The sequence below is a fragment of the Drosophila ananassae genome, chromosome 2R, assembly GCF_017639315.1.
Source record: "Drosophila ananassae strain 14024-0371.13 chromosome 2R, ASM1763931v2, whole genome shotgun sequence".
NCBI lineage: Eukaryota > Metazoa > Arthropoda > Insecta > Diptera > Drosophilidae > Drosophila > Drosophila ananassae.
The window spans coordinates 10336271-10354327 of record NC_057928.1 but is presented as its reverse complement, the minus strand read 5'-3'; the positions used below and the strand labels follow the sequence as shown (position 1 = coordinate 10354327).

The 18057-nt window shown below is 39.5% G+C and overlaps 3 protein-coding genes and 1 long non-coding RNA gene across 5 annotated transcripts; all 4 read right to left on the bottom strand.

Annotated features, from left to right (window-relative positions):
* Positions 1-105: 105 nt before the first annotated feature.
* Positions 106-628, bottom strand: LOC116655865 (kunitz-type serine protease inhibitor homolog dendrotoxin I-like). Its single transcript, XM_032454566.2, has 2 exons — positions 477-628; positions 106-393 (listed from the first exon to the last, which is right to left on the bottom strand). Exons 1-2 carry the CDS (start codon positions 556-558, stop codon positions 197-199), a joined length of 279 nt encoding a protein of 92 aa, XP_032310457.1. The 5' UTR covers positions 559-628; the 3' UTR covers positions 106-196.
* Positions 629-1624: 996 nt separating this feature from the next.
* LOC123257110 lies at positions 1625-2067 on the bottom strand. The gene is made up of 2 exons (XR_006507054.1): positions 1951-2067; positions 1625-1899 (listed from the first exon to the last, which is right to left on the bottom strand). It is a non-coding gene; the product is annotated as an uncharacterized LOC123257110 (long non-coding RNA).
* Positions 2068-2365: 298 nt separating this feature from the next.
* On the bottom strand, positions 2366-2910 carry LOC26514823 (WAP four-disulfide core domain protein 8). The gene is made up of 2 exons (XM_014910181.3): positions 2780-2910; positions 2366-2725 (listed from the first exon to the last, which is right to left on the bottom strand). Exons 1-2 carry the CDS (start codon positions 2859-2861, stop codon positions 2484-2486), a joined length of 324 nt encoding a protein of 107 aa, XP_014765667.1. The 5' UTR covers positions 2862-2910; the 3' UTR covers positions 2366-2483.
* A 1789-nt stretch (positions 2911-4699) lies between these two features.
* On the bottom strand, positions 4700-14244 carry LOC6506397 (palmitoleoyl-protein carboxylesterase NOTUM). Of its 2 annotated transcripts, none has more exons than XM_001957909.4 (4): positions 13695-14244; positions 7716-8130; positions 7140-7652; positions 4700-7082 (listed from the first exon to the last, which is right to left on the bottom strand). In XM_001957909.4, exons 1-4 carry the CDS (start codon positions 13785-13787, stop codon positions 6043-6045), a joined length of 2061 nt encoding a protein of 686 aa, XP_001957945.2. In that variant the 5' UTR covers positions 13788-14244; the 3' UTR covers positions 4700-6042. The 2 variants fall into 2 exon arrangements, with proteins under 2 accessions (XP_001957945.2, XP_044570641.1); XM_044714706.1 differs by lacking the exon at positions 13695-14244 and adding an exon at positions 8193-8420.
* Between the last annotated feature and the right edge of the window lie 3813 nt (positions 14245-18057).

The following is an 18057-nucleotide window of genomic DNA, read 5'->3' as shown; positions in this document are numbered from 1 at the left end:
GCTACATCTTGGCCAATTTTCATCCAATTCTTGAGCGGAATACCTAAAGCGAAACAGGAAACAGGCATGTAATTGCCAACTTTCCGTTATTGAAATTGTAGGATGTAAGTGAGAAATATGTATGTTTTATTTATTGTTTATATTGCAATCATGGTCCTTCAAGAAATTTTCGCCTTTTGTGGTCATTCTTAATATTTCAGCGCGGGCAACGTTGGCGGCAGTGCCTCAAGGAGCAATAGCGATTTCGGTTGCCACCACAACCATGATACCTCATCTTCCTGCACTCCCTGGCCCGTTCATCGTAGTACCACATATTGGCATTGGCATTTCGCCGGCATGACCTTTGCTCGAAATGTCCTTCATTCTTGCCACGTATGCAGTTTTGGCGAAGTCCTTGGTTAAAATTAAATAAATTTTCAATCAATTTTTGTATGTATAGTATTTAATAGATTCTATTTTTATTTAATAGAACTTACTTGGCTTTCCTTGACAGTTCTCTTGGGCGTAAGTGTAGGCCAAGTAAAGGACGAGAATGCTCAGAATCAGAAGAAATTTCATAATTAATTTATTCCTGTTGAATGTTCGGATTGAACTGATTAATTGATTTAGCCGAGGCCTTTTATATAGTCTTGACTTATAGTCAGATTTATCTGGCCGATCAATGATCAAAATAATCCAACAATACTGATTCCCATTATCATTCAATGGAGATTGCTTTTGTCAGATGTTTTGATCTAAATTTGTAAATTATATTTTTGACTTTAATCTTTATTGATTGAATTGTAATGGAATTTTTTGAGATAATCTGTTTTTTTTTGTATTGTCAGGCAACTTCATTTGTTTTTATTGATTAATTTTGTTTTTAATTTCAACTCACGAAAACACTTGTGTATAAAAATAAAAATTTAAAGAATACTTCATGCGTATATTTATCTAAATATATATTTTTTCACATTATTCTAAGTTTAATATTTTTTTTTTTAGATATTTCCATCAAATCAAAAAATTGTTACATATTTTTAATTAGGGCTTACATTGACGGCGACAGTGCTGGAGGGTACAGTATCGATTATTATTGCCGCCACAGCCCCGGAATATCTGAGCTCTGCAGTCCTTCATTTCTGAATCGTAGTACCACATTTCTTGCATAGCCCGATGCTGGCAAGACCATCCCTTGCCTTTACCGATATCGCTTCCGCCGGAACAAACCTGTATTGCTGAATTTGTTTTTGTTTTTAGCATTTTTACTTAAGAATATGTATTTAAATTTTATTCCTACCTGGTCGTCCCTCACAATTATCGTGGCTTTCCCCGTGTGCTAAATTTAAAGCCAAAGATATGAAAATAAAAACGAACAGCATTACTTTTAGGTTTGTCCTTCTACAAGGTTTGATTTGAACTGATCTATTAAACTCGTCCGAGTACGTAAATAATTCTATTATACAATTAATGCACTTCTTAAAAGCGTAAATATTTGCATTATTTACACAAGTGATGAGTCTTTAATTTAGGGCCTAATTTAATATAAATACTTCCTATAAATATGCTGTAATATTTTTCATCCAAAATTACTATACCTTTCCTTTCTTGTATGTTAAAATAATTTATAAAATAAATTTAAATATTCTTTGGTTAAAAATTGTATTTTAAATGAAGCTTTTTATGACATATTACATAAATTGCCAGTGTTCGGGCTGGAGTTTAATTTGGGAGCACAACTTTGAAGACAGTGATCCATGGAACAATAGCGATTATTATTTCCACCACAGCCCAGATATTTCATTTTGAGGCATGTTTTTCTTCTCGAACCATAATACCACATTCGATTCATGGCTCTCAATTTACATGTTATTCCTAATTTATTGCCTTTATCGGAACCGCCGGAGCAAAGCTGAAAAACTATTAATCCTTTTTGTTAAATATTTTTCTGGGATTTTAATTTGAGCTTACTTGGTCGGCCAAGGCAATTTTCTTCCGCGAAAATATAATCCGCTAACTGAGTTATAATAAATAATGATATTAACAGAACCTTCATTAAGATAGCTTTTCTTCTTCAAGACTTCCATAGAAACTGTTTCATTAAATCCATATTCAAAATGTATATATCCGTTTCACGGATATAATCACATTATTCCAAGTTTAATAAAAAAAATTGTACAATTTGTAATGGGCGATACTTTAATTTTACTGAAATTCATCAAATATGAGGTGTTATTTTTAGCGCATTAAAAATGTTTTTTTTTTTCTATGTCTAACACCATTTTTTTTTATACCATTTACTGTGGGGTCGCATTTCTGACGACAGTGATCCCTGTTACAATAACGATTATTGTTTCCCCCGCAACCAAGATATTCCATTGTCCTGTAAAATTGTAAATTATTTAATGGAAAAAATGTACTTTTACTTTTTACGGAGATTCATAAATAAGAAGTGTAGTTTTTAGCTTATTAAGAATGATTCTTTAGCTGGGCTTAAATTTTTTTCAAGGTCTTGGTCGTCTTGGTGGTCTTGTTCGTCTTGTAGTCCATACGTAGGGGTCGCATCTCTGACGACAGTGATCCCTGGAACAATAACGATTATTGTTTCCACCGCAACCAAGATATTCCATTGTCCTGCAGAACTTGACTTTCGTATCGAAATACCACATTTCGTCCATGCCATAGTTGTTGCAATTTTTACTTTTGTTAAAACCAACATGACTTCTGCCGTAGCAAAGCTGACGACCTGTAATATGAAATTTGATCCTGGATCGAAAAATTAAGATTATAATTAACATACCTGGTCGGCCAACGCAATTTTCTTGCGCGAACATATAATACGGTAACTGAGTTACAAATAATGCAATAAACAGAACCTTCATTAAGAGAGTTTTTCTTCTTCAAGACTTCCATTGAAACTGTTTCATTAAATCCATTTTCAAAATATATATATCCGTTTCACGGATATAATCACATTATACCATGAATCAAATAATAAAATTGTAAAATATTTAATGGAAAAAATGTACTTTTACTTTTTACGGAGATTCATAAATAAGAAGTGTAGTTTTTAGCTTATTAAGAATGATTATTTACCTGGGCTTAAATTTTTTTTTAAAGTGACTGTTAGCCACTGCCTTTATGTATGCAACATATTTTTTCAGGTTGAAACCTATTCGGCCCATAATATACTTTAATGTTACCCCTATTTAAAATAGGGGTTTGTTAATAATATTCTATATCTAAAGCGTGTTGATCGTCTTGGTCGTCTTGGTGGTCTTGTTCGTCTTGTAGTCCATACGCTGGGGTCGCATTTTATACGACAGTGATCCCTGGAACAATAACGATTATTGTTTCCACCGCAACCAAGATATTCCATTGTCCTGCAGAATTTGACTTTCGTATCGTAATACCACATATTTTCCATGTAATATTTGTTGCAACTTTTATTTTTGTTAAAACCAGTGTGACTTCTGCCCCAGCATTGCTGACGACCTGTAATATGAACTTTGATCCTGGATCGAAAAATTAAGATTATAATTAACATACTTGGTCGGCCAACGCAATTTTCTTGCGAGAACATAGAATACGCTAACTGAATTACAAAAAATGAAATAAACAGAACCTCCATTAAGAGAGTTTTTCTTCTTCAAGACTTCCATTGAAACTGTTTCATTAAATCCATTTTCAAAATATATATGTCCGTTTCACGGATTTATATACGTTATAATGTGATTATTCACATTATACTATGAATCAGAAATTGTAAAATATTTAATGAAAAAAAATGTAATTTTACTTTTTACGGAGATTCATAAATAAGAAGTGTAGTTTTTAGCTTATTATGAATAATTCTTTAGCTGGGCTTACATTTTTTTCAAAGTGACTGTAAGCAACTGCCTTCATGTATGCAACATATTTTTTCCAGTTTAAAAAACGTATTTAAGTAAAAAAAGTTTTTGTTTAATTCATTTGTTTATTTTGAGTTCCTCTAAAAGCCTTTTTTTAGGGCCTGCATTTACGGCGACAGTGATCCCTGGAACAATAACGATTATTGTTTCCACCGCAACCGAGATATTTCATTGTCCTGCAGTCCCTGGCTCTCGAATCGAAATACCACATTTCGTTCATGGCGAAGGCGATGCATCTTCTACTGTTGTTATTACCAATATGAATGCCACCGGAGCAAACCTGAAAAACTTTAGTTTTTTTAGTATGTTGATCCTTTGATCCTGATTCAAAAAATTAAGATTTTGTCAACTTACTTGGTCGGCCAACGCAGTTTTCTTGGGCGACGGTGAACGCCATATACAGGATCAAGGAAAACAATACCAAAATGCACTTCATTGGGAAGTTGGTGACTTTTTCCTAAGCTTTTAATTAAACTGCTAAATAATATCATTTTGTGGAACTTTTATAGGAAAATTAAAGTTCACAGGTGATCTAGAAATGCTAAATAAAAAATAATAATATAATTCGTTTTTTTAGGCTAGCCTTGAGCTGATTTAAAAATAATAATCGCTGCAAAAAATTTGGAACAATCAATAGCAAAAAACGTACTTAATTATTATCGGAGTCACTTAAACGAAGACTTGAAATGATTTTCTGAAACCATATTTTATTAATCAGTTAATTACTGACTTTAAAACGTGTAATATTTTGTAAGGTCTTCAAGTTTTAAATATAATTTCCAAAGAAGCATTCCCATTTGAAACACAAAAAATTTAAAAAATTATCATTCTGGTTTATTTTCAGTTATTTGATTGATTGTCCTTTTTTTCACTTTGTATTTTTTTCGAAAATGGGAACCAGTTCATTTGAAAAATGCTAACAAAAGCTAAAGCTGTAACAAATGAATTAGATTGGGAATTACATCGAGTTGCATAATTTTAAAGTTATTTTAAGTTTAAGCATAACAATTCTTAGGACTAAGCTTCAACCACTGCTGTACAGACTTATTCTAAATAATGATTATGTCTAGATTACATATTTTTGTGTGATTTATGTTAATAGTTTTTATCTAGAAATTCTTTACAAAACATTGCTACAATTAAATATTCGATTTGTTCACTTCGCTTCTGGTTTTCGCATTTTTTTATTTTTGTTTTCATGCTTTTGTATTTAAGTTTTGTTTTAACGGAATGCGGGCGGTATTAAGTTAAGTATTAAGTATTTGATTTTCGTTGCACAGGTACGCAATGATAATGATAATATTTGTATGTATGTATGAAGGCAGCTGCTAATCAATTTCATTCTTACTGATCTGAGGTAGGTATTAAACAATATAAAAAAAAATTAAAAAAAAAAAAACATTTGCATTTTGGGCAATTGAAACAGTCTAGATTCCACACACAATCCAGTAAAATCCTAAACGGGTCATAAATTATCAAATAAATTACATAAACATTTATGATTATTAAGCATATCTAGTCATAACCTACATTTATAAACTCTATGTATCGACATATACATATATATTGTACAAAATATATATATATATATTAAAAACATAAAAACAGTCTTGTGGTTGCATTTGTGTTTAGTTTCTCGTTAAGCAGATTTCACTTTCTCTCTGTGATTGTGATATCAGAATGCGAATGAATAAATATATAATATATATATATATCGAGTGCGAATGTCAATGTGAATACGAATACGAGCTGCAGTTCGAGTGTTACTAAAAATAAATTCAGCTTAATTACTGGGTACTATGCGCATGTCTTTTTTCTTGGTGTTTTCTAGGAATTGGAGCTATAGCTCCACTTATGGTGTATGTGAGGGTGGGTGTGTCTGATTTTTTTCCATTCTTCTTTTTTTTTTGGGCATTATAATGTGTGATATTTACAAAGCGACCCTACCTATAAACTATATAATACAGGGTCGTGATATTTACAATACAATGGATCGATTTCTTTACAAGGCTTAGGCTTTAAGATTTTTTTGTTTCAAATATTAAGTAAATTTTGGGTCAAACTTTCCATATCTCTAGGCCCTATTTTCCATCCTTTTAATTCTCCATTTCATCAAATCGATCCACCTTCATTTACAGGGTATCAATCGAGTCTAGCTAACCTGCTGCGTTAGCAGGTTCACCAGCTCCGTCCGCTCCATGTTGTTCAGCGTGTGCATATCCACGCCCAGGGCGGTGGCCACTGTCTCGATGTCCATGCCGAAGGACGTGAGCAGCTCCAGAAAGCGCATCTCCTCGCCGGTCAGGGGGTTCGTGAGGGTGGGGCAGGAGTGGTTGCATTGCGGCCAGCTGCAGCGTTCCAGCAGACGGGAGGCGCACTTCTCCGGCACCCGTGGCACCCTCTGGCGTCGCTTGGACTTTGTGCTGGCCGAGGCGTTATTGGAGGATCTTCGTTTCTGGGGCTCCTTCTGGGCCTCCAGGGCCACGCCTTGGGGCTGCTCCTGTTGCATGTTGGACTCCATGTTCTGCTGCTGCGCCTTGCGTCTCCGTTTGCGCTGCTCCTGCCGCTGCTCCGGTGTCAGTTGCTGTCGGCGTCGCTGCTTGCGCTGCTCGCTGCCCGTGTTGGACTTGGGGCTGTTGTTGTTTTTCTTATTTTTCTGCTCCTGCCGGCGCTGCTGCTGTCGACGCCGCTGCTTGCGTCGCTGGCGCTGCTCCTGACGCAGGCGCTTCCGCTCCTCGCGCTCCTCCTTGCTGAGGTGGTTGTGCCGCCGCTGGTTTTCCGTTCGTGCCACATTGTTCTGCTTCTGTTTCTGCTGGCGCTGCCTCTGATGCCTCTGGTGTCTTTGGCCGTTGGGGTGGGTGGACTGCGACGGACTGGACACCGCCGTGGATGCCTCCGTGGATCTCTTGACCTGCTTATCGTGCCTCTTGCGGCGCGTGGAGTGCTCCCAGCAGCGCAGAGCCGAGGGCAGGGATATGTCGTCTATTTTGATGTTGACCCAGTCCCTTTTGGACAATACGGCATGGCCGATACAGCTTGGCGCGAACACGGCACTCACATTATCCAGCGAGGAGCGCAGGGCTCCGCCCATTTCATGGATGTAGTTCCACTGCTGGCGGGTCACTGGAGCTCCCACATTATCGGCCCGCATTTGGGCCTCATCGAAGAGCCATTGGAACACAAACAGAGGAGCTATAAGTAATCCCATTAGTCAAAAAATAAATAAAAATTTTAAAAATCTAAACTCACTTTTAAGTGTCGGATAGAGTCTGTAGCCAAAGTAGCACCTCCAGGGCTCTGTGGGATGGACTTTGGTGCAGTCTTCCGGCAGCAATCCCTGCCACAGTTTCCAGCCCTGGCGCACTGCCTCGCTGGAGGCCACCGCCGCTGGGGTATAGGGCTCTCTGTCCAGAAACCAACCCGAATCACTCACTCCTCTCACCGTGATCTGCAGCTTCTTCTCGTTGACCAAAAAGTTACGTATCCGATCCAAGTTCAGCATCACACCTAGTCCTCCAGCTGAGGAGCCGACTAGGAGGAGTTCCCCACCAGGAACTCGACCCAAGCCCACGGGGATCAGTTCGGCAATCACCTGGCGCAGGATCAGGGCACCCATGAAGCGCCAGCTGTTCTCCGGATCCGTGGTCACTGGCTCGGTGCGAGTACCGGACCAGGAATCACTGCTGCAGTAGGGGATCAGCACGTGGTTGGCATTGTGCCAGTAGGGATTCTCCTCGGGATGCGGGGACAATATTCCACCAACTGGAAATGGAAAGAATTTGATTAGAAAAAGGCTTCAAGCTTGAAAAGCTATTAAGAACTCACCATCTCTCGTCTCTGGCCACTGGGAGGAGGTCATGAGGTGCCTCAGTCGCATCCAACGGGCACGGCAGGACCTCAGATCGAAGCAATGCCAGCCGCCCTCCAGGAAGACGATCCACTTCTTGGAACTGGGCTGCTTCCGCAAGTAGAAGCCGGCGTGGGTGCCGTCGTTGCAGGTGATGTTGGTGTTGACCAGGTTGGCCCGTTTCAGGGAGCGACTGTGATCCCCGGAGTTGGGTGATCCGCTGGCCGAGTGCATCACCATGTAGTTGCGCTGGATCATATTCATGCTGGTCTCCCGCAACGGATCCTTGTCCAAACTAGGACTGGCCACTCCAAAGCTATCCAAGCTGGCCTCCGTCCCGGGCAGGTGACTGAACGTGGCCCAAACGAGGAAAGTAAACAGCAGCAGCGGCATCTAAAAAATTAAGATTTATTTTTAATATTTTTTGTTGTAGTGATAAGAGGGATTCTCCCTACTTTCTATCTCTCTCACAGTCTATGTCCCTGTCCTACTCTTTCAGTGTCTCTCTCTCTCTCTCTCTGTTTCTGTGTTTTGGCGGAAAAACTTGCTTTGATCAAAATGCGAGCAAGAAGCTTTGCGATAAGATCAAAGAAATTTTTGCCGCATTTCGTTTCGTCGTTCCGTTCCGTTTCGTTGTGTTTGTGTTTTGTGTTTGTTTGTTGTTATTGGCGTTTCGGTTTACATAGAGAGACAAACAACAACAACAAAAAAAATAACAGAAAAAAAAACAACAATAACAATAAGAATAAGAAGAACAACAAAGAAAAGAGAACAACCTCAAAGTATTTAGTCAAACATGGCAAGAAATTGTTGTTAATCATACGCCCCGTAGGCCAGTGCTAGTCAAACAAATTTCAATTTCACATTGTCATGGCCGCTGACGCGTGGTAATCAGCAGAGGCAGAGGCAGCAGCAGAGGCAGCAGCAGAGACTGCAGCAGAGGCAGCAACAGCTCTGCTAACTTCAACGTCCGTTCTTGGCTTTGAACTTAAGGTCGGCAGATATTTTTTTTTTTATTTTTTTGCCGGCACACAGACATCAATCAAATGAGCTATCTGGCGATTTGTTTTGTTGTTTCGCTGATTCTCAAGTCTGAGTTTTTTTAGCTATTTTCCAGCAATTTGTAAATAACAACAAGAACAACTTTTGCCGACAACATGGGGCAACGATTTTAGTGTCTCAGTGTGTCAGTCTGTCAATTTGGCCAGAGTCTCCAGTCTACGGTCTTGCCTCCGCATAAATAACCATTCAGAAATCGTAAAGAAATCTTCAATCAATGTTTATACAGGCTTTTGAAGTCTGCCGACCAGCAGACTTTGATTTTTTTTTTCGGTTTTCAGCCGCCAGCAACGACAATTTGCAGACAGAAATGCAAATGACACAAAAAACATATACCACTTGAGCAATTATGGGCCTACAAAATTGATAAATAAATTTATATAATTTGCCAACAAAAAAAAAAAATAATAATAACGGTAGCAGTCACAAAAACATATATTTTTAATTTCATTCGCGACCAGTTTCGAGACTAAGTTATTCAAAAATGCAAATTCCAATTCAAATAAATTAGATTTGAAAAAAGAAGAGACAAATACTTTAGTTGATAACATTTTAATAATAGTAAATTGATTTTATCTGACAGATAAGGTTATAAATTGGCATTAATTTTGTTGCTATAGCTGATTAGTATTTTTATTTGAATTTATGATCTGTAGTTAGGGAGAGGATTATTATTTCTTAATTATATATTTTTGAAATAAACCCAACTATTTATAGAAATATCTATATTCCCACACCTCCTACTCCCCCCAATTTTTTCGCTCTGTGAGTATCTTACAACTGGTTTGGATATCTTGTGGCTCGTCTTAGTCGCACCTTCTGATGTTTGCCGCCAAACAACAAAATTGACAAGAGCTCTGGCTCCTCAACATTAGATGAGTAGTTTCCATTGTTGATTAGTTCTCAGCACAGCGCCAATAAACCACCAAATAACCACAAAAAAATAAAGATTTCACGTGTGAGCAAATACGCACTCTCAGATACAGATACAGCGTACGTTGCACTTGCTGTTTACCTGTTTAGAAAAAAAAAAAAAAACAAAAAACTACATATATAAAATAAACGGCAGCAACAATAACAAGAAGAAAAACAAGGCAAGTAGCACGATGGCGGCGTTGCCAAAGGAAAAATGTTCACAAGCGCCGCTTAATTACCCTATATAGAGTCTTAAGTTGCGCTATTAATTGCGGGCAGTGCTTATTAATATTTTGCTTTTGGCCTGTAGCCTACCTGCCAGCCTTCCAGCCTACCCACCTATCTCTCTCCTAGTTTTTTTTTTTATTATTATTATATAGTTTCTTTTTTTTTTTATCCAATCGATGCCGACAAAGGCCTCTCTGCTCTGGTCTATGTCTGGGGGCTGGCTGGCTGGCTGGCAGCCAACTACTTGTCGCGCCGATTATATTGTCAGTTTTTATTAATTGCTGCAAATACTCAGTCGCGATGGCGCTAAGCGTTCTTTATTCTCCACTTTTATGGAGGGAGTTGGAAAAATTGAGTATACGCCCCGTTGTGACGGGAATTGATTTGATTTCATTTGATTCGATTCGAATCGATTGCGGTGGCAATTGAATGCGGCTGTTTGTAATTAATTGAAATGCGATTTGCATCTAAGAGTTGATTAGGGTTTGGAAAGCTTGATCCAGTTAATGGTGGCAATTATAATGCAATTAAATTAATAAAGTTTTTCCTGGTTGAAGACATTTCAGATATTTCTTTCTTTGAAACTCGTTAGGATAATCATATATATTATCTTCTAAAATATAGATTATCCCTTACTGTGGATGTAATCTCATTGTATCTTTCTCAAATCCTCATAAAAGAACCTTAAACAATTGCGACCTTGTCCGAATCAAAGAGTGCCCGTTGCCGCTTTGATCTTTTTTTGGTTTCTTTTTTTTCGAAAGTGGAGGAAGCTCTTCTCAGATGTTGTTGGTTTTGTTGGTGTTCTTGGCGCACTTGCAGCAGCAACAACAATAACAAAAACAACAAAAAACCAAAATAAACAACACACGGACGATCGAGTTCTCAGTCACTCGCAGCTTATCGCAATACGCTTAAGTAAATAGCGGTCCGACTCATAAATAAACTTCCGTTGTCGTAGTAATTGTTGTTGCCAGTTTGTTTGATTTGCGTGCGTCGGCGTTGACGTTGGCGTTGACGTCGGCGTTGACGTCGGCTGCGGCATCGGCATTGCGGTCTCTGTCCCGCTTTTTATATTTATTTATTTATTTATTTACTTTTTTTTTTGTTTGCCGGCACCGGCTACAATTAAACCGCGTAATAAGAAAGTATTATGAAAGCAATCTGGGTTTTGAAGACGTTCAGATCTAGAGTATCTGTATCTTAGGGTTTTTAGAGTAGAGTATCTGTATCTTAGAGTTTTAAGAATAAGTATCTGTATCTGTAGTATCTAAATGTTCTAAAAGATATAATATCTAGGTCTTGATGAATACTTTTTCTTAGTTTAAATCTCCTTTTAATAAAGAAAAGATTTTAAATAAAAATATAAATAGCCAACTTTTTCCACCTCCAAAATTTTCCTAATCTGAACTGGACTTTCCTAATTTCTCCCAACACCTGAAAGAGATTTAAAAGATGACCTGAATTGCGCCTTGGATGGGCTTTAGAATTTAGGCCTTTAAGGCCTAGGCGAGTATAATTGCAGTTCCCGAAACCTGAACGATCTGTTGTTGCCTCCCTCCCGGCCACAGCCCGGCCTGCCTGGCTGACTGCCTGTTGGGCATAAAAATACACCTGTTTGCGGCAATTTAATACTTTTTATGGCAGGGAAATAACGCGGTGGCTGCTGCTGCTGCCGCTGCTGCTACTTCATTGCATTACTGCCACGGCATGGCATGGCCTGCCATGGTATGGTATGGCATGGGATGGGATGGCAAAAGGCGCAGGTAATTCGGAAGCAGCCTCAAATGAAGCCGCAAGCAGTTTTGGTTGAGGAGGCAAACCCAAGAGGGGCAGGAGCAGGAGGAGGAGGAGGAGGGGCAGCAACAACAAAAGCGAAGCCGCCGAAACGTGTAGAGCCAGTGCCAACAACAGGCAACAGCGTTATTAGACCGGCCTGATCTCCTCTGCCCTCGGTCGTCTGTATCTGTATCTCTCTATCTGTATATCTGTGTATCTTTAAATGTGTATCTGTATCTGTAGATGTAGCTGTTGCTGTTGCTGTAGCTGTAGCTGTGCGCACGTCTGCCAAGCGGGTCGCTGCTGCGGCTACGGCTGCTGGCTGGCCGGCCGCTCGCTGATCGCTTTTTACTCCGAGCGCGCTAAGCCCGTGCCGTTTTCGGCTTTGTACTTTGCCGCCCCATGGACTCTTGTATGTTTGCGGCATGTTGCAAAGCAGATCGGACCCGGCCAGTAACACACATAAAAAAAATAGTATATACCATTTTGTTCTAGAATCTTTAATGGGGGTTTTACTTTAAAATATACTCAGGTATTTTCTTTAGAACTAATAGACCTCTGGTACTACTTTTTATCTTCTTTCTTTTTATATAATATTTAAGTGTTTGTTTTAACTAATTTCACTTAAAATTTTACGTAAAAGCTCATTAAATTTGGTGTTAAATTAATGGAAACACCATCTGTCACATAAAAGTATGCAAATAAGTTTTTTTCAGCTATTACTTTTAGGTCTGGAACATTGTATTAACTTTAAAAAAAGTAATTTTTTTTAGCCCCATTAAATTCTATACAATTTTAGTAAACTAATTTGTGGTAACAAATGTTCAAAAGTTTGGAAAATGTAATTTAAATTTAGGAAAATAAATTGATTAGTCAATAAACTTTAGTCCGAAATCCAATGTCTAAAACTTGTATCATAAAATGTGTTTTTTTTTTACACCTAATGCCTAGAAAATATTTTTACCCATTGCTCCTATTTTAATGCACATTTTAAAAGCATAAACTAGCGAATAAATTAAAAGTAAAATATGTTATAAAAAATTATTTCTCTGCACTTCGGGCCAAATACAAAAAGCCAAGGCATAAGGCATCGTCGTCGCACTCATTGATCTTAACTTTGAAAACAGTAGCTACTACGACTGTGGAGTGGACGTGGATGTGGGGATACGAGAGCTTGTGGATGTGAATGTATCTGGGGATGTGGATGTGGATGTGGATATGGATGGATAGGGGTATGGGTATGGGAATGGGGTTGTGGCGGGGATACTCAGATGGCGACTACTCGGCTCGACTTCAAGCGAAGTGGGGCGCACGAAAGCGGCCTGCACTTTGTTTTTTGTTGTTGTTGTTATTGTTGCTTGTTGTTATTGTTTTTGTTGTATATATTGTTGTTGTTGTTGCTGCTGATGAGGGTTTTTGGTTAGCTACACTTAAAGTCTCATTCCCCGCTCATTTTTGTCGGTCTTTTTGTTTTCTTCCCCCTTCCGTTGTATTATTTTTTATTTTTTTGTTTTTTCCGCCTTTTTATATTTGTTGTTGTTGTATATTATTTTTTTATTTTTTTTTTTTTATTATTTTTTTTATTTTTGTAGCATTTTGAGCACGCAGGCAAATTTAATCTCATTTTTAATGCCCTTGCAAAGGATTTTCAAATTGATTTCGAACCCAACTATGCTAATGCCGTAAATAAAGCCATCGAGGGTTTCGATTTCGGTTCTCAGTTCTTGGTCCAAATTCCCACATCTCTTGGCTTAAGGCCCAGCGGCTTAAGTCGGAAGCTATTAATTTTAATTGACGTGCTACTGTATTTTTGGTTTTCGGTTTTCGGCTTTAAGCGGCAACTTTTTTTTGATATCCCCCTACCAAGTCCAAGTCTTTTTTATAATTCGCAGATGCTGATGCCGATGCCGATGTCGAGCTGCTCAGCTTCATATTTCATTTCTGAGCTACCGTATTTCTCCACATTGATAACTCACCTGCTGGGCTGCTGTTGGCCTGGCTTTAATCCATTTATTTGTAGCTTCTTCGGCTTCTTTAACTTCCATCTTAGCGATTTGTTCGTCTGCCATTTTCGATTCGATTACACATAGATTTTAAGTATATTTTATATTTAATTTATATTCTTTAATAATTTTTGCTTTTAATTTATTTATGATTTTTAACACAGTTTGTAGCACTTTTTGTGGCGCTGCATTGTATTCGATAGATATTTATTCGCTTTTCGGTTGGCACTTTGATGAACTTTGATTTGATGAATTGCTTTCGTTGGGGATTTCTGAATTATGTTTTGTTTTGAAGGGGAATTTTTTTCGTAATGTATTTGATTTCTTTTTATTTTTTTGAATTTTTGCCGCCGCTGCTGATAACACTTTGCTCACTTTGTTCTCTTATCGCCGCCACGACACACACGCGCTCTAAACGTCCGCTCACGTCGAATGCTCGCCACGGAATGAAATTTTACCTTGCGCCTTCGGAACGAAATTTTACCTTGCTCTGCCTCTGTTGCCGCTGGCTGCGCCGGCGCTGTCGATGTCGACGTTGACGTTGACGTCGCCTATCAATTCTCTCACGTGTTGTCACTCTCTCTCTGCCACGATATTTATCGCTCTTGCTCTCGTTCTCTGTTTGTCGGCTGCTTTTTTGTTTAGAATACGCAAAATAATAACAAAACTAATAATAAACTGCAGGGCAATGCAATTTGAGAGAATCGCTGGCAGCGCAGTCGACGCAGGCAGAGCCAGTGGCAGTGGCAGCGGCAGCGGCAACAACTGTGCCTGCTACTTGTTAATAACCGCATTAAGGTCTTCCCTTTGATCTGTTTAATCGAAAAGCCGAAATGAAATTCGCTTCTGGTCTTCGGTCTTCGGGTATCGAGTACCTTTCCCTTGCCAAGTTCGTTGCCTAAGTCTTTTGTTTTTCTCCTCGCCTGCTCGTCGGAATTCCTTTCTTTTGGCCTCTGCGTTAATGCTAATTTAGTGTAATTGCAATTATAATGCATACTCAGTTAATGCTCTCATAATTCGCTCATCGCCATTCGAAAATTTGTATACTTTTATTGTGGATTTGGCGGTTTTTTATGCTGGCTCATTTTCTGTTTTATGGCTGGTCTGCTTTTCTTGGAAACGGACCGATTTTAATATGGCCATGGGAATTCCGATTCCGATTCGGATTCGAATTCGGTAGGGGCGGCTTAAAGACATAAAATCTCAATAAAGTAGCCAACGACTTTTATCTAATTGTAAATCTAAAGAAACTTAAAAAAAAACAATAAATAAATAAAACAGGAAAAATACGGTTAATTCGCAGGTCGATTGGGGGGAAAAAAAAATTCACAAGAGATATCATTTAGCTGCTTCCTTTTTGTAGCAGCCCTTGCCTCCGTACCTTTTCATTTCCATTTCTATATGAGAAACGCAATTAATGACAAATCATTAAAAATTCTTTTTCGGGGCTTTTGATATTTGCCGTTTGGCCCCGAAATCGAAATACTTTTACGACGGCCGGCCATAAAATTGATTCGCTTTTGCAAAAATTTTATCACTGACCAAATTGATTTTAGCTGTTCGCCCCAGCCGCTGGTGGTGCTGCTGCTGCCCCAATAGAAATTGTAGGCCTAAAGGAAGAAAACAACATCTGGACGGGGAGGGGGGAAAAAAATGATGTCCAACCGGCGGCGGCCAGTGGCGGCGGTAAACTTAAAAGTGGCAAATAGAAAGGAGCCGACTTCGTACTCCATACAACCATACTACCATACTACCAACTCCTGACTCCAGAGTCCGATTCAGTGCAATATTTATGCATTAAGTACACGCAATTATTATGCGACAACGACGGCGGCAACATCTCTGGAGATTATTGATGCTCGCATTGCTCATACGCAGCGTGGACACTAGGCGCTTGTGCCGTTCCATTCCGTTCGGGCAATTAAAGAGCCGCCAGCACGCGATGAATGCCATAAACATTTGACGCGCAATCACCAGCAGCAGCAGCAGCAGCAGCAGCACCAGCACCAGCAGCGGCAACAGCAGCAGAAGAAGTTGCAACAGTAAGAGCATAAGATGCAGCAGCAGAAATTCTCCTTTGGCTGCCAGCAATTACAGCAGCACAAATTCAAAGACGCTCCAGCGGGCACAGCATAATGATGATGTTGAGATCGTGATGATGATCTGGCTGCGGTGAGTGCTACTTTTACTGCACTGAGAGAAAATATATAGTTTGTTTTTTTAATAAATCATAAATCATGAACTCTTTTAGAAAACTTAATACTTTGAAAAATATAATAATTTCATATATTTTAAACAATTTAATATTTGTAGAATCTCTTTATATCATATCCTCAATACCACTGATTTATTGAATAAAATTAATTGAAATATCAGGATTATAAACTTTCACATGATAAGATTTTCTTTTGGTGTTTTTGGGGCCAGAAAAACAGATCACGGGCGGACGGGGACGGACATGGACATTCATTTCGCTTAAGCGCACTAACCGGGTAAACTGGTCGGTGTCTTTGATCCTGGCATTCTATTGTTCCGTTTCAAAGGCCACTATTATGTAAACAATCGGCGGCTTTGATCTTGGCCGCATCAAAGTGTTGCCGCCGTGTTTCATCTTTTGCCGCATGCAGCAAATAGCAAGCAGTAAGCAGCAGCGCCAGCTGATGCCCCTGCTGAAGAAGATCCCCTGATGATGAGGACGATGATGATGATGATTGGGAAGGCTTTGCTCATGATGATGATGATGATGAAGAAGAGACTGCCAATGCGTAGTTAAAGCTACACCCTGCTACCTCCTTTCCTGCTGTCACGAAACTATATAATTTCGCATAGGCTGATCACCTGGAGCTGGAGCAGCGGCAGCAGCAGCAGCAGAAGCACCTGGAAAACGGAGCCAGCCTCATAACTTTGGGCATAATCTTCAAAGCGCCGACATGGCTTGACATCAATCGAGGCGACCATTGCCGCTCTAATCCCAACAGATGGGCTTCGACATCGTCGTGGGCAACGGTTACGGGTTACGGGTTACTAGCTATGGGTCTGAATCCCTCTCCGCCGATAAGCAATTAAAATTTCATTTAATGCACAACTTTATTATCGGTTCGGCCCAGTCACGGTCACGTCCTTTGATCCTTTCCAGCCTCGATTCAAGGATCCCTGGGTGCAACTGTTCCAGTTTCCCGTTTTCATTTGCAAAAAGGCAATGGCAGTCTGAACAACACTGTGGGAAACACAACAGGTGCGCTTTTGTATCAATTCAAGCCGTCCAATCATCGATCGACAGCCGGAGCGGGCATCTCTAATTTCAACGGCCAGGCGATCATAATTGCATTCCCCTGGAGGATTGATGGAGGTCAGTGTTGACTGCTGCGGGAAAAAGCCAAGTTCAAAGAAGGATTTCGGAAGATATTTGGATAATATAATATATATTTTATTTTCAGATTATTTGGTTTAGAATATTTTGTTTATTCTGTTTAAGATCATATAGCTTAAATCTTTTAATCCTTTCTCAGAATTACTAAAACTGCAAAGTGGCAACAACTTTTTAGTGGAACTCTCTTCTTGCAACTTGCAACTGGCATCGTAGCTGGCATCTCGAATCGCACGCTCCAAGCTGCTCTGCGGTTCACTTGGCGGCAAATTGCTGTTGCATGGAGACGAAGACGTCGAAGACGAAGATGTAGTCGAGATCGGAGCCGTAGAGACGGAGTCGCAGTCGGCGGAACAACAAAGCGAAAATCTCTGCATTGGGGCACACGCCATTCCCAACATCAAAGCGTGCCGCCAGCACAGATTTTCTGAGGTTACCGTCGCCACCGTTGGGGCAGCAGTAGCCGTAATACACTGAAGAAACAGGGTCTTGAATTTTACTATATATTTCCTTAGGCTCTATGTGTAAGTCTAACAAAGATGCATTAAATTTTTTCTTATTTTCTCATAGAATCATACTTAAAGCTTTTCTTTCAGTGCATCAACAGGGGGCATGCGTTGCTGCTGCTCATTTGTGTTTTGAGGCGCATTGTGCGACGCGCGTGTTAAGTGGACTGTGAATATGAAAGGAAAGTTTCAAAAGGAACAAAACAAAAATCCACTTTTGCCGCCAAATAAATGCAAGACTCAGTTCCTGGTCCTTTTTCTCCTTTTTTGTATTTTTTTTGTATTTTACCTTCCCTCCCAAACACCTCGGGCCAGAACCATGGCAGGCAGCATCCCCTCGTTCTTAATCAAGAAACGCATCGGCGGCGTATCACGGTAGCACTTTAAACGTAAATTGCTTTTAACATGGTTATTACAATCTTAACGTTTGTCTGGGCCAAGAAGCACTTCAGTGTCCAGCTTC

Coding starts and splice junctions, on each gene's coding strand:
- LOC116655865 (XM_032454566.2), bottom strand. CDS start 558: ATGAAATTTCTTCTGATTCTGAGCATTCTCGTCCTTTACTTGGCCTAC. Junction 394..476: donor GAACTGTCAAGGAAAGCCAA/GTAAGTTCTATT, acceptor ATTTTAACCAAG/GACTTCGCCAAAACTGCATA.
- LOC6506397 (XM_001957909.4), bottom strand. CDS start 13,787: ATGGCAGACGAACAAATCGCTAAGATGGAAGTTAAAGAAGCCGAAGAA. Junction 8,131..13,694: donor GGCCAACAGCAGCCCAGCAG/GTGAGTTATCAA, acceptor TTAATTTTTTAG/ATGCCGCTGCTGCTGTTTAC. Junction 7,083..7,139: donor ACTCTATCCGACACTTAAAA/GTGAGTTTAGAT, acceptor GATTACTTATAG/CTCCTCTGTTTGTGTTCCAA.
- LOC26514823 (XM_014910181.3), bottom strand. CDS start 2,861: ATGAAGGTTCTGTTTATTGCATTATTTGTAACTCAGTTACCGTATTAT. Junction 2,726..2,779: donor AAATTGCGTTGGCCGACCAG/GTATGTTAATTA, acceptor TTCATATTACAG/GTCGTCAGCTTTGCTACGGC.